The sequence below is a fragment of the Columba livia genome, chromosome 18 (assembly GCF_036013475.1).
Source record: "Columba livia isolate bColLiv1 breed racing homer chromosome 18, bColLiv1.pat.W.v2, whole genome shotgun sequence".
In the NCBI taxonomy this organism is placed as follows: Eukaryota; Metazoa; Chordata; class Aves; order Columbiformes; family Columbidae; genus Columba; species Columba livia.
The window spans coordinates 3,381,851-3,397,726 of NC_088619.1; the positions used below are offsets into that span (position 1 = coordinate 3,381,851).

The window sequence follows — 15,876 nt, forward strand, 5'->3', positions numbered from 1 at the left end:
AGCAAGGAGCAAAGACTAGACTCTTCTCAGTGGTGTCTAGTGACAGGACAAAGGGCAATGGGGACAATTTGAAATACAGGAAATTCCATTTAAACATAAGTACTATCTTTTACTGTGGCTGGTGGTCAAACACTGGAAGAAGTTGCCCAGAGAGTTTATGGAGTCTCCATCCTCAGAGATATTCAAAACCTTGCTGAGCAAGGTCCTGGGCAACCTGCTCTACCTGACCCAGCTTTGAGCAGAGGGTTTGGAATAGAAGATCCCCAGAGGTGTCTCCAGCCTCATTGGTTCTGTAATTTCTGCTTTCCCACTGCCAAGTTAGCCATGAACACTATTTCTCTGATGCGTGTGCTCTCGCTTGTGTAGGGAAGAAAGAGCTTTGCACATCAGGGAGCACTAAGCTCTGACATTAACTGTGTCTGCTTGGTTTCCCTCTCTGGGCCTACCTTAGAGCTTTTTACTAAGACAGTGACCATCACAATCACCAGATGATGTTTATCAGCCTAATAGCAAACAAACAGTGACATTTGCTCACATGTTTGCAGATGCGTGTCTGAATGAACTAATGCAGGGAAAAGTTCAGACATTAGATATTCCCAGTTTATTTGTAGTCTTCATCCATTAGCCAAAATGTCACTTCCCTCCCTTTGTGATCAAGTTAATTGAATTCTTGAGCATATTTCCATTTTCATAGGTTGTTGCTTCACTGAGTCAGGTTCATATACTAAATGGAATAACAGGGAGCTCCTAGAGCAAAACTGTATGAGATTCAGACATCGGCAGAGCCCTTCTTGTTGCATCATAAATACAATGGAGCCTTTTTCCATGGGCTTCACAACTAGTCCTAGCTACAAGAAATAGGGATATATTGTCCTGTTTGAGATATATTGTCCATTCAAGGCACACATAAGCCTTTGGCACTAAGCCTTGCTTCGGTAAAGAGACTAATTTTCCTTCCAGCTACAGTATCTTTTCATTCCTGGTTGTATATAAAAGGAGAAATACCCACTGTGCCTCCAGTTCTCCTTCATGATATTTGGACAAATGCTCTGATGGAGAAAGGCATTGGATTTCAGACAGCTGTTTTCCATCCCGCCTCATGTCACAACAGCCATTCCCAAGATTTTCCAATTGCAAATCCACTTAAAGACCAGAGAGTAACCCAAATATTGATCTGGGATGGAATCAAGTTTCTGCTGGGCTTTCTGTACCTTTGTAACTACTGCAGTCCCCGTTTTGCTGTACAACTGCTCTGGAAGCCTCTGTCTCAGGACATATTTGGGGTTAAAACACAAATATAATGGAGTCCTGAAAATAAAGTTTATCTCTCTCAATTTCTTGAGATTAGTCAAGTAACTGTCCTTTGCTGTGCATTTCACCTGCTGGTCACTACCTACCTTTATATCTTTCTATCTTATGAAGTTTTATAAGATAAATAAGATAAATAAATAAATAAAAAAATAAAATAAATAAATCTGGCCTGGCAAATCCCAGCAGATTCCCATACCACTAATGGCTGTGTTTAGGCTGAGGTCCAGACCTCAGCTCTGGACTGTGGGGTTCAAGCAAAGGGTGGGATCAAAACAAAGAAGAGGCCAGAGAGACACCCAAGCCAGCAGTTGCCATTGCAGAAAAGGTTTCAAAGCACTTCTTCAAAAGAGCCAATGTCCCACCATCCTGAGGCAATGTCTGTGCTTGTCAGGAAAACAATCATAGAATCGTTTGGTTGGAAGAGACCCTGAGGATCGAGTCCAACCATAACCCACCCCTGGCACTAACCCATGTCCCTGAGAACCTCATCTCTGTCTGTTCAGCCCCTCCAGGGATGATGACTCCAGCACTGCCCTGGGCAGCCTGTTCCAATGCCCCACAGCCCTTTTTGTGAAGAAATTGTCCCCAAGATCCAACCTCAACCTTCCCTGGTGCAACTTGAGGCCGGGCAACTTAGAGAATGGGATGTTGCCCTCACTGCCTGCCAAGGGGGGCACCTTTGGTGGATTGGCTGCCGTAATTTCTCAGCGAGGGGAAAGCACATTCCAGGGACAGGGGAAAACTTCTCTGGTGCTCCCAGAGCTCTGATGTTGCCTCTCTCCGCATGGAGCAACAGCAAGCTTATTGCTCAGGAATATCTTGGTCTCTCAGACATATGAGAAGGCGTTGACAGAGGGTCTGTGCTTATCCAGTCTGCTCTGCGAGCCCTGCAGTAGCGTCCCCATGATGGCAGGGCTGGAGCCATTCCTGAGCGTGTGTGGCATCTTCTCATGCGATGAAACCTCTCGCTACCACTGACAGTGAGCACGGCCAGGGAACAGGCTCGGCAGTGCCTCCTCACTGTCCTTTTTCATACCCCAACACACTGCAGTGAGTATTAAAGTGTTGGGCTGTCTCTGGACTGTAAAGCTCAGCTTTCAGGTTTACTGTAAAAGCAGTGACTATTTTCTGAGAGCACCTCGCAAGAAAATGCGACTCCATAAAAACAAGTAATTCTCATTGCTCTGGGAGGTGATTTGTGCCAAGGTGTGAAGGAGAAGCCGCTGTCAGAGATGTGAAGGGTCTGCAGTCGCTGTCAGCAGAGGGAGCGCGTTGCGGGGCGTGTGCCAGTTTATATATATGTGGTGCTATTTCTGATGGTTACCATGGCAACACTTGCGTCCTGTGATATATGTTCTGCCTTGTGAAGTACAAACACACAGAGGTGCTTGGATGTGAATTCCCAAAGCAAAGCCTCCGGTACTCCCACATTTCTTCATGTGCACCCTGGCTCTTGCCTCAGACCCTCATCCTCTGGTACCTGCTCCCGGTCCTGTGGTAATGATCAGCATGCATGGGAAGGTGTTTCAGATATCTTTTTTTGCCTTCTTTTCAGCAGTTTGCTCTTTAGCAGGATTTGGCCCCCACCCTCCATTCACAAAGCGAGGTAATGAGTTTGAGACTATTGCCTATTTCTGCCTGCAGCACAGACCTAGAAATGAGCTGTCAAAGATGCCAGGGAGCTGTCTTGTACCCCTGCACAACAGTTCTTCCACAGACCCTAAAATCTGGCTAAGAAAAAATGTAATAAAGCACTGCATCACCTTGTGGTGTCCTGGGTAAATGTGTCTTCAGGGAGTCCCATGGAGCGAGGAGGACACAAAACCGGTGTGGTGTAAACTGCACAGTGTGGTTTTGGAGATAGCACTGGGAGCACACGAAGCCCTGACCCAAAGGAATGTGCACAGGCTGGATGGTCCCCTTGTTCTCCTGAACAAGACCTAGAAGAGGCCCATGAAATTGGTGGCAGGCAGGTTTCAAAGCGGGAAAGGGGATGTGGTTCTTCAATCCACATGCTGTAATTGGTGTTAATGCAGCATTGTCTGTGTTACATTGTTACTGATAATTTACTTATCATGCCATTATTATTAACCACATATGTTGTCATTAGTCATGTTCTGTCAAACTGTGTTATCTGACTGCTGATAATTAGTTTGCAAAGTTCTCTTCAAACCTGTGACTCCCCTCCACAGCATGGCTTTTGCAGACATATTTGTTTGAACAAGTCATGAATTCTTATTATGAACCCATATTTTCTGCATATTTTCCTCTTTTCCATCCCTTCTGTCACAAAAGGATAGTACATAAATGCACTCAATTATCATTTTATTAGAAATATTCCCTAAGCTGGCTGTTAGCAGGCAGTGATACTGACAAATAATGATCATTGGTGTCATGTCAACACAAGTGAAAGCAATTACTTTTCAGCCATCTAACACCACAAAGGCAGACACAGGAAGAAACTACCAATTAAAGATGAAAATACTCTAGGTCAAGTATGTAGACTATGATTAAATTGATACTTAAGGAACGATTTTTCTCCTGCTATTTTGTTTAGCTCTTTCGCCATGTTACTAAATCTCTGTGGCCATTGGAAACACTTTGGTTGCAGATTTTGGTTCACTCCTACTTTATTCAGTCGGGCAGAAAGGGACCTGGGGGTACTAATGGACAGGAAGCTCAACATGAGTCAACAGTGTGCCCAGGTGGCCAAGAAGGCCAATGGTGTCCTGTCCTGTATCCAAACTAGCGTGGCCAGCAGGACAAGGGCAGTGATCCTTCCCCTGTGCTCTGCACTGGGGAGGCCACACCTGGAGTGTTGTGTTCAGTTCTGGGCCCCTCAGGTCAGGAAAGAGATTGAAGTGCTGGAGCGGGTCCAGAGAAGAGCAACAAGACTGGGGAAGGGACTTGAACACAAGACCTATGGGGAGAGGCTGAGGGAGCTGGGCTTGTTTAGTCTGGAGAAGAGGAGGCTTAGAGCTGAGCTCAGCACTCTCTAGAACTACCTGAAGGGCAGTTCTAGCCAGGTGGGGATTGGGCTCTTCTCCCAGGCAGTCAGCAAAAGGATAAGGGGCCATGGGCTTCAACTCTGCCAGGGGAAATTTAGGCTGGATATTAGAAAGCAATTCTTTGCAGAGAGAGTGGTCAGGCATTGGAATGGCTGCTCAGGGAGGTGCTGGACTCACCGGCCCTGGAGGGTTTGAAACTGAGATTGGACATGGCACTTAGTGCCATGATCTAGTCAATGGACTGGAGTTGGACCAAGGGTTGGACTTGATGATCTCTGAGATCTTTTCCAACCCAGTCAATTCTGTGATTCTGTGTGTGATTATTTGACTCATGTTTTTAGAGTGAGTTGGTTGCCTGGACTCTAGGGGTAATACTCATATTTTGAAATCCTGAGTGCATCAGCACTCAGACATAATTGTATTTTGTCTACTGCTCTTCACACTGTCCTTGTTTACAACAAAGCAACTCTTCCCCAGAACGCGATTCCTTTGCTCAGGAATCTCTTTCTTGTCTCCTCGCACACCCCAAACTCTCTTTCGTCTGTGTAACAGGAGCACAACCCCACATCCTTTCAGGGAAGAACACTGAATTTATGCACTTCTAAATAAGAAATGTTCCCAGCCATGTGAATCAGATTTGGAGCAGCAGGAGTGGAAGGCGTGAGGTGTCCATGGCTTCTCCAAACAATGATTCTCTTGACTCATGTTTCTGAAACAGCCGCTGTGTTAGAGGCAGAACCATCTACCAATTTATTTGACTCGGGGCATCAAGACAAATCCAGAGAGTCTTGTGCAGAAGAGCAGAATATTGGAGTTACCAACCAGCAGAGAATGTGGCGTTTACATCCCAAACCCAGAGGTCCTGGGCAAGGAGACAGAAGCACAGGAGCTTTTCCTGAGTTCTTGGATTGGAAATCTTGGATTCCTGGTTTTCTCTAATTCATGCTGTCTGTGTGTGAATTCATGGTTTATGAGAGTCTCTGCCAGTTTGCTTAGTGCATCCTGAGTGATACAGCGCCTCCATATCCGAGTTTCTTTAGGGTGGGTACCGTCTAGGCCTAGGAAATTGTTATTGCTAGTTCATTACTAGTTTAATTGTTATTACTAGTTTTTTTTCTGAAAAACTTTATCTACTGCTTCAGTTGAAGAGTCTTTCCAATAATTAAGGGATTGAAGCATGTGTCATAAGAGGAGAGGCTGAGAAAGCTGAGTGATGGCTCCCAGGGGTTTAGCAGTGTGTTTAAATACCTGGTGGCAGGAGGAGGACAGGACGGGGACCCCCACTCTTCATAGTGTCACCAAGTGAAAGAGCAAGAGTCAATGAGCACAAATGGAAATAGATTTCCCTCTGCAGTGACTATTCCTGCAAACACGAGCTGTTTAGCGGTGGCCTTGCCGTTCTTGACTCCTCCCTGTACACCTTGGTCATCTTTCAGTTTTATAGGCTCCCCGGTAGGTTTCTGGCTTCTGGAAAAGGCTTTATTATTAGTTTTTATGGTTTTCAGAATATTGCTTCTTAAAACCTTTTTTGGCCTTACCATGACTGGATTTTGTGCTGTTTTGTGTTTTGCTCATTTGGACACCATTTCCACTTCCCTAAGAATGTCATTTTACTCCTAATGGTCCCCATTACTGTGCTATTTAACCATGAGAGCTCCTTTCTGGTGCTTTTTATAGGTGATATATTTTCATTCTAAGCCCCTAATATGTTTTCTTTATGTAATTTCCTTGCCACCTGCAAGCAGTTTATCTTTTTGGCGGCTGCTTTTAATTTAAGTTTAGCAAGTGCTTTGTCCTGTCTTTGGATGGGATAAATCACCTTCCAGAATGCCTATTAACACAGTCAATTTGGATTACACACCTAGCTTTCAAATGAGAGTGGTTTTAGCCCATGAATCCCTGCTGTGTGTGACCTGCCCCATTCCTAATATTAAGAAACAAAAGCTGTTTTCTTGCCTGGAAACTGCGACACTGTGTAGGACTCCAGCTGAAAAACTGAGCTAGTCTTCTTTCATTTCACCATCTTCACATAGTACTGCTTAATATCCTGGCAAGTATGTTTAATTAGTTGCATGAATAAATAAGAATTTTATGTTAAAGGTCTTTGAAAAACCACCTGTGTGACTTTTTTTTTCGCAGTAGCTGATATTGAGGGTCCTCAGTGTTCTGTTAAAAATGAACAAACATTTTCATTTGAGCTTGGTACATCCGGGGAAGCAATTCTGCTTGGTCAGCCGTACGTTACCGTAACAGCAAGGAGAGCATCATCACCGAGAACCCAAACGACCCATTAGCAGCTTCCTTCATTGCTGGTGATTTATACTGATTATTTTGAATTTACAAGTATACTTAATGTGACAAAATATTTGAGGCTGTGAATGGCACACAGGGACTAGTGGGGCAAGCATCAACTTGTAGGGCATAGCCTTGGCAGCTGCCATTCGATACATTCAATGGTTGCTTAGTGCAGGTGGAAATGCAGGGGAACTGATGAAGCTTTGTCCCCTTTGTCCCTTCCAGAACATCCACCTGGTGGCCAAGTGGCTGAGCTCCCTGGAGAAGAAGCTGGAGCAGCACAGTGAGGGCAGCCACCAGGATTTCCGCGTCTTCATCAGCGCGGAGCCGGCACCCTCCCCTGAGAGCCACATCATTCCCCAGGGCATCCTGGAGAACTCCATCAAAATCACCAGCGAGGCCCCGACTGGGATGCATGCAAACCTGCACAAAGCCCTTGACAACTTCAATCAGGTAGGAACACAGCTGGGCTCACACTGGGGACCGACCAACGGGTCACCTTGGAGCTCCTGGAGCCGCATGGAGAGGGTGATGTCCATGGGCATCGACACTGCAGATGTGCGAGTCCGTTGGCACTACGTAGTCTTTGGATCCAACAACCCTCTCCTCTCTTCTCCAGGAGCTGGGCATAGATCTCTTTCCAAGCATTGATTTTCCCAAGAGAGGACTCAGGTAATCCTGATTGATCTCTGTCTTGCAAGAGGTCACAGGATACCGGAAAACTTTGAGTGCACCCTCAGTAACTTTGCAGACAACACCAAGCTGGGTGGGAGTGCTGATCTGCTGGAGGGTGGAAAGGCCATACAGAGGGATCTGGACCAGCTGGATTGTTGGGCTGAGGCCGATTGTCTGAGGTTCAGCAAGGCCAAGTGCCGGGTCCTGCACTTGGTTCACAACAGCCCCATGAACGCTGCAGGCTGCGGAAGAGTGGATGGAAGATGCCTGGAGGAAAAGGACCCGGGGGTGTTGATTGACAGTGGCTGAATATGAGCCAGTATGTGCCCAGGTGGCCACCAGCATCCTGGCTGGTACCAGCACTGGTGTGGCCAGCAGGACCAGGGCAGCATCCGTCCCTGTGCTGGGCACTGGTGAGGCCAAACCTCAAATCCTGGGGTCAGTTTTGGGCCCTTCGCGCCAAGAAAGCCCTTGAGGTGCTGGAGCGAGTTGAGAGAAGGAAACGGAGCTGGTGAGGGGCTGGAGCACAAGTGTGATGGAGCGGCTGAGGGACCTGGGGGTTCAGCTGGAGAACAGGAGCTGAGGGGAGACCTTCTGATCTCTGAACTGCCTGAAAGGAGCTTGGAGCCAGGGGGGTCGGGCTCTGCTCCCCAGGAACAAGCGCCAGGAGCAGAGGAAACGGCCTCAAGTTGCGCCAGGAGAGTCTGAGGTTGGATCTGGGGAACAGTTTCTTCCCCAAAGGGCTGTGGGGCATTGGAACAGGCTGCCCAGGGCAGTGCTGGAGTCACCATCCCTGGAGGGGTTGAACACACTCAGAAATGAGGTTCTCAGGACATGGGTTAGTGGTGGACTTGGCGGTGTTAGGTTAACAACTGAACTCAATGATCTTGAGGGTCTCTTCCAGCCGAAATATTTCTATGATTCTGCCCAGTTTAATAATTTTGTCATAAATGTATGATCCTCAGAATGGCTATTTTCTTACAGAATCAAACTTCTGAATGCAGCATTTAGTAGACTTTTGTCATATTTTGACTTGTTTTCTGTGTCTGTGTCGTTCCTTTTTGCGCTGGCAAAAGACATATTACATCTAACACCCAAAGACATGGAGAGGCCAGCAGGTTAAATGTTGCTTTTTTTGCCCTTCTTTTGAGCTGGGGTTAGAGATTCAGAACTGCTGATGTGGTCACATCCCACAGCACTCTGCAGAGCAGTGTGGGGGGACCTGATGCTGTGTGCCCAAAGGCCATTCAGCTCCAAACCTTGCTGACATCAGGTGTTGTAAATTAGATCTGAAATCTCCCTGCAGGGAGGGCTTGCTTTGCCAGACAAGGCTATCTTGAGAACTGCTGGCCCACAGAAGAACAGCTGATGACAGATTGCTCGTTGCTTGTATTGCATGGTGACCACGTACACACACTCCTGTTCCAGCAGCCGCTGTCTCCGCTCTTTGGAACTGCATCCGAGCCTTGTGCAGGGCACACAAAAACAAAGCACGTAAAAATGATGGGAAATATTTTCTTGGTGCTGCAGAGAGCAGAGTTCAGCATTAGAGCTGTAATGCAGTGATGGAATGAGCCCGCTTTGTGGCCTCCCTTGGCGGCTCTGGGCCGCGGGGCAGGGGCCGTGTGCCGTTGTCCCCGGGGAGCAGCCACGTGTCACCGCGCCGGAGCCTCGTGTGTCTCGCTGCTGCAGGCAGCCGTGCTTCTGCTGACCCCGTTCTCTGCATGACACAAAAGGCTAAGGGCTAACATCCCACACTTATGGTGATACCTTTCCTAAAGACACAGGCCATCGCGTTCTGCCGCCCTGAGCGCTCGTTACCTTCATTCACCGTTACCTCGGCGCGCCAGCCTCTCACAGCAAGACCCTGGTTGTTAAACCTGCACAACCAGAAGGGCCTGGAGGAACTATCACCCCTCATATTGCCGTTTCGGATCACTAGCGCTGACGTTACTGTGGCCTCTCCATTCTGATGATGACTGTGCTGGGAATACACAGGGCAAACCTGGCGGGATCGCTTTCTTTTCTCTCCATACAGCCTCCTGTCATTTGGGAGCAGGCAAGAGCAACCCCAGCCTGTTGTGAACCCCAGGCCCTGGTCCATGGGGCAGAGAAATGGGGGTAGCTCAGAACAATTTTTGCCCTGAGACATTGGTGTGGAGGGAATCGGGAGTGCAAGAGCTCATGTTGCTGAGCAGGTAAGGCAGGGAGGCACCACACAGCATTATTTTGAGTACTCAGGAAAGATTATTCCATTTTTATCTACTGTCATTCATCATCTTGAACTCCACAAAATGTCCTGGAGAGAAAGGGAGGAGAGAACCTTTGTCCCAAGTAACATTTTCATCCTGCCTCTGCTCATTTCAATCACATAATAATTAGCATTTTCGAAATTGCTCTTATCAGAAATCCTGGAGTGAGTGGGTAGGGCCCTTTTACACCTCATTTCCCTGCTTTATACAGAATGGATGTTCAAATTTAGCTTTCAGCTGAAAGCTACAAAGAAGACCTGTTATTCTGTGCAAGGAATGTTCTGCTTTGTAGCTGAGGAAGAATGCACAACTGGAGAGGCCGAATGTGACCGAGCTGTATTCTAACCTGTGTTCATTCACACAGGCTCCCCTTGAAGTCCGGGGACATTTTCTAAAATGAGAAAGGTGCTCAGCACATATTTGATTCAGTTCTTTATCAGGTTTCTGATAATGAGGGAAGCTCAGAGCGCTGTCTAATCAAGGGGAAAACAGGGTTTGGGATGTTCTTGATCATCTTATGCAGTCAGTCAACATCTTGCACACTTTAGAGTGATGGGTTCCCCATTTCCAGCACAGACTCTAAGCTCTGTTACACTCCCCAGCTGAGCAGGGGTCAAATACTGTATTTTTTAAGATAAAGCAGGCTTCCCCTTGGTGCCAGCTTGCTGAAACCTCATTCCCAGCACTGCTCAGAGTTCTTTGGAGACCTTTTCCCTTTGCTTGTTTTCATTGACTGAACGACTCAGGCTCCAGCCTCTCCACCTCCAACACCACAATTCTGCTTGTTTGTTTGTAGATATTCAAACTTTAACCATCACCTGGAAGAAGGGAAAGGAAGCGCCCATTGCTGTGCTGACTTTAAAGGGCTGCATTAGATTGTTTTTTTGCAAGTATTTGATCTCCCCTGCTTGGATTTTCAGCAGTTTCCCACATCCCTGTCCTGGTGTGCTGCTCAAAGTCATGGTGTCAGTAAATAAGCTGCTGCAGCTCCCACCAGGGCTGGCTTTGTGCAGAGGCCTCTCTGCGATAACCCCCTGCGGCCCCAGCCCTGTGGCTCAGAGAAATGCTGCCCCAAGGAGACCTTTTGTATTCGAGGGGCAGGATGGACTTCAGTTCTGCCAGGTACAGTGTCCTCGGCAGGAGCCTCGGGTGGAGCCGTGGTCCAGGTCCCACTGCCACCACATTTGTCCTGTCTGGTGCCTCTTTCCATGTCTCTCATGGGATGTGGGGCACGTGCAGGTGATGGGGCATTGGGTGGGTGCACTAATTATAGAGTCATAGAATCAGTTTGGTTGGAAGAGACCCTTAAGATGTTCGAGTCCAACTGTAACCTGACTCTGTTATTAACCCATGTCCCTAAGAGCCTCATCTACACGTCTTTTAAACCCCTCCAGGGATGGTGACTCCAGCACTGCCCTGGGCAGCCTGTTCCAATGCCCCACAGCCCTTTGGGGAAGAAATTGTTCCCCAGATCCAACCTCAACCTCCCCTGGTGCAACTTGAGGCCGTTTCCTCTCATCCCGTCACTTGCTACTTGGGAGAAGGGACCAACCCCCTCCATGCTCCAAGCTCCTTTCAGGCAGTTCAGAGAGCGATGTTTCCCCTCAGCTCCTGTTCCCCAGGCCTGTCAGTATGTGTTCCTGTACAAAGCTGCTTTGAGTTGGGAAGGAAAATATTATTTCAGAAAATATGCATCATAATTTGCCAATGAATTTGGAATGCAAAGGCACTAACTTAGAAAATTAGCAAATGTGTCTATTATGCAGAAATGAACTGACTGGGCAAATCAGTTCACTCTGGTCCATTGTCTGGTGTATTTGGGAGGCCCTGAGAGCCACTGAGCCTGAGGGCAGTGTGAATTTACACACCCTGCCTCTCTGCCTGTATTGCAGGACACCCTGGAGATGTGCACCCGGGAAAACGAGTTCAAGAGCATCCTCTTTGCCCTCTGCTATTTCCATGCCGCGGTGGCAGAAAGGCGCAAATTTGGCCCCCAAGGCTGGAACCGTTCCTACCCCTTCAACACTGGCGACCTCACTATCTCGGTGAACGTGCTGTATAATTACCTCGAGGCCAGCACAAAGGTACGTAAATCAGACCAGAAATGGGCTGGCTTGTGCTGAAACTCCTGGGAAGTCTCCTTAAATGCCATTTCCTTGGTGGTTTTGTTTTATAACTTAACAGTTTGTTAAACCTTTGTGACGAAATCAGAAGCTTCAGTGCCACTCACATCTGTATCAGTTCACAAACCACAGCAAATAGTGCCTGTGGTCTTTATTCTTTGAAAATACAGAGTGTTCATTAGTTTAACAGAGCTTAGAACAAATTTGCACTTCAGTGGGAAGCTGCACAGAAATCTCTGCTGTGATCCGGTTTTTCTTGGGCAGGATTTAACTGCTACCTAATTCTTGTTTACTTGTTAACTGACCCGGTGAACTGGAGGCACCGACTGTGCAGATCCGGGCTCAGTGCGGTTCCACAGCCTGGCCGGTGGAGCTCCGGCTGTCCCAACTCCTTCATGCCCTCCTGCTTTATTCTTCAGGTCCCATACGATGATTTACGCTACCTCTTTGGTGAGATTATGTATGGAGGTCACATTACAGATGACTGGGACAGACGGCTTTGCAAAACCTACTTGGAAGAATTTATTAAGCCCGAAATGCTGGAGGGAGAATTCCTCCTTGCTCCAGGATTCCCCCTCCCAGCGAACATGGACTATAAAGGCTATCATCAGGTAAGCTCTTTGTTTTCTGGCATTGTTTATACACATAACCATAATGTCTTCCATAACTGCTCTATAATCTGTCTTAGGAGGCAATGAATAGGACTGCAGTGTTTCAACACACCTTCTGTTATTTCCCATTATCTTTTTTTCTGTAGATGTTTCTGCATTCCCTTGGATGAACCAAGTCTAATGATAATTTGCTACTTCATCATGGGCTCATTCTGTTCATGCATGAATAGAACAACTGTATCAGTTCTTGAGACTTGAGTGGGGCTCCTGGAAAATTACATCCGCATACTGTTTGCTAAAATGGCCCTTTCAAGCTCCTTTTATCATCAGTTTCGATGAGAAATACTGATGGGTCTTGTTGATCTACTTACTGATCTCATCTGTTCTTTGTACACAAATGCAGTTGCAGAGATAGGCGCATTAGGCTGGTTTTATTCATTAAACTTTACTACTGGAAGCTAAATTCTCACAAGAGATTTCAGGATATTATGCTGAAATGCACAGTGGATAATTGCTAGAGAAGGTCCAGGCCTGAGTTATGTAGCCAAGGCAAACTTTGGCAATTACTGAGTTTTCATAGCAGGAGCAGGAGCAGTTCTGTAAACAATCATACGTTCCTCTCTGCCATCAGTTCGCTGGTGCTCCAGCTACACGCAGTTACTTCAGCCTGGGATTACTTACTCAGATGGGTGATAATTCCAGCACTGCAAACTCTACAGGCAGAGTGCCCCGGACTCTGTGTCTAACCTGAACCTGAATTTCTCTGTACAGTACATAGATGATGCTCTGCCTCCAGAGTCTCCTTATCTGTATGGTCTCCATCCCAATGCTGAGATTGGCTTCCTCACCCAGACCTCCGAGAAGCTCTTCCGCACCGTGCTGGAGATGCAGCCCCGGGACACCAGCGTGGGTGAAGGAGGAGTGGGGACCAGGGACGAAACGGTGAGAGCATTAGAGGAAGCAGCTGTTGAATTTTGATACCCGTCTCATTCATAAGTAGCCTTGTCTAGCTCAGATTTCTCTCACAACTGCTTATTACAATCTGTTCCGCCTTTGCTGGATACAAATTGAGTGTCTAAAACCCCTAGCCTCATATTATGCACAACATCACTATGGTGGGATGTCACTGGAGTATTGTCAGTGATAGAACAGTGGGTTTTAATTACCCCCTGAACTGCAGTGCCTTCATTATCACCCTGTGAAGAGACTGCAAATAAACCTTCTGTGGCCTCCACTGTCTCTGAGCCACCAGTCCCTGTGCCCCGTGCTGTGATGTACATACCAATGGGTCCCCGAGCGCATCATCTGGCAGGTACAATGTGCCACCCAGAGCTCAGCCCACCTCTTGCTGCTGCCACCAGGTCCCACCCAGCTCCCAGAGGCCTTGTAACTCCCTATTTCCAGCTGAACTCCTTCGCTGCGGCTACATACCAGACTGATCTCAGTCCTTCCTCTCGAAACTCACAGCTCATTAAAATCTGGCCTGAGCATCCATAACAGAATCTGAAACCAGCCAACACTTGCTCAGTATTTTATTTCTGCAGTCTTAAGCTCTCAGCTCTGTGTTTCAGGCTTTGCAAATTAATGAATGCCTAATAGAAATGTTCTATGAAGTCTGTGGTTTCACACATGCTTCCTTTGGCTCCGTGTGGAGCTGGGGAACTTGCTGCCTTCTCCTAAGGGGCTCTTAGAAGTGCTCACTGTGTTCAGTTTTCAGTTCGTACTGGAATTTGAGGTGTGGGTAACAATCCAGAGGTAGCAAAGCCCAAGGAGATGCTCACTGGTAGGCAATGGGAGTACATCTGTCCTCCCAGTCCTTTTGCTATTGAAATACAATTAGACTCCTTGGCCAGAGAAGCAAAATGATGTGGTATCACAGGGCACGGCCACCTTGCAACCTCCTGGTGACAGTCAGGAAAATGTCAAAGGAGCACAGGAGTCCTCATGGCTTTCGTGATCTCTCTCAGAAGCAAAGCGACCCAAAAGAAACCTGATTGAAACCCCATCGCACTGTGCTGCGCCTGGGGGATGCTCCCAGGGCTGATTTTCTTCCGGAGGTGAACTCTCCCATTATCTGAGCTATAATTGGCACTGGCTGTATCCCTTTCTCTTGGTCCTTGAATGAGTGAGTTAAGAGTTGTCTCTTAGCTCCTCTGTTTGAGGGTTTCTAGCACAGGGTGGCTTTAGGGAGCTTGCAGGGAGATGGTCAGCCTGTCGTTTTCCTGAGGCTGAGACAAGTCCAGTTACTCCCACAGGTTTCTGGGACCACATTACAGAAAATGAGCTGTAGTTGTTGTGAAAAAAATCAGAGCCAAAGAGATTTGCAGGGGAATTTCAAATTAGAGAGTATTTCTGTACTGGACCTGAGGTGCAACTGAAGAGTTTTTCCAGATGAGCTTTAGCTTTAGCCACGGAGCTGATTGCAATAACGACCTCTTGGTAACGTCTGGCGTGTCTGTAGGGTTTGGAAGAGCAGCAATGGGAGGAAATTGGAGTACAGAGTCCAAAATATGAATGTTGGTGGGCATGGCAATAAAATCAACCTGGGTCACCTCTGCCACCTGCACACCCAGATTTGCACATCAGATCATAGAACTGTGACTGTGCATTCTGCATTCCTGAAAAATCCCCAAGAAGCAGAAGATTCCAGCACAGAACTCAAGTGTTATATGAGAAACTTCTATACCAAGCTGCCTAACAGTCCACATAACCCTGAAAGATACAACTGATCCTGTGAAGATTAGGGTCTTCGTGCCTTGTTGTTAACCAGAAAGGTTTTTATCTGATTTATGTATTTTTTAGACACTGGAAACATCCTGTTCCATTGGAGCTTTCCCTGTTCAGTATTTAGAGATATAAAGTTTCCAAATCAAGCTGTGATAGCGACCAGAAAATAATTTTGTTTCATTATGCTTTTCTTCCACATCTCTATTAGTTCAAAATGCCAAATTCAGCTTAAAATTACATTTTATATAATTAATAATATAATTCATATAATCACCAATATACCTCATATATAATTGTCAATATACCACAGAAAACCAGGTCATAAGCTCAGTTGTCCTGAAGCTCAGCTCAGTCTATAGCCCCGTCCATCGTCTTGCATTGGATCTGACTGGAGAATTAAAATACAGGCTTGAGACTCAAGAGGAAAGGAGACTGCTACAAGTCATAGCGACATTTTTAAACCATCGTTTTGAAAGCTGCTCATCTGACATTAACTTTTGTAAGCATTTGAATTTTAATAGGATGGGGCAAGCTCTTTGAGAGGTGCGATGCCCAGCGCAGCTGACACTGATTGTTCCGGAGACACTAACTGGCAGATGGAGTTTTCGTGCCACGTTCAGGCAGCTGTCAGCTGGGGAAGCTCCGCGGGTCGGTCACTGACATCCCTCTCTCTTTTCCCTTCGGCACACAGGTGAAAGCTCTTCTGGAAGAGATGTTAGAGAAGCTGATGGATGAGTTTAACATCGCAGAACTGATGGCAAAGGTGGAGGAGAGGACACCGTACGCCGTCGTTGCCTTCCAGGAATGTGAGCGCATGAACATCCTCACCAGTGAAATAAAGCGCTCTCTTAAGGAGCTGGACCTGGGGCTGAAG

At 47.0% G+C, this 15,876-nt stretch overlaps 1 protein-coding gene across 7 annotated transcripts in view; it reads left to right on the plus strand.

Moving 5' to 3' along the window:
* Positions 1-15,876, plus strand: part of DNAH9 (dynein axonemal heavy chain 9) — a 197,461-nt gene that overhangs the window by 165,397 nt on the left and 16,188 nt on the right. For all 7 annotated transcript variants that reach the window (XM_065034502.1, XM_065034500.1, XM_065034499.1 and 4 more), the window contains 5 exons: positions 6,840-7,067; positions 11,434-11,625; positions 12,084-12,275; positions 13,047-13,217; positions 15,694-15,876. In XM_065034502.1, coding sequence (XP_064890574.1) covers positions 6,840-7,067; positions 11,434-11,625; positions 12,084-12,275; positions 13,047-13,217; positions 15,694-15,876 — 966 coding nt within the window. The remainder of the gene's footprint in view (positions 1-6,839; positions 7,068-11,433; positions 11,626-12,083; positions 12,276-13,046; positions 13,218-15,693) is intronic.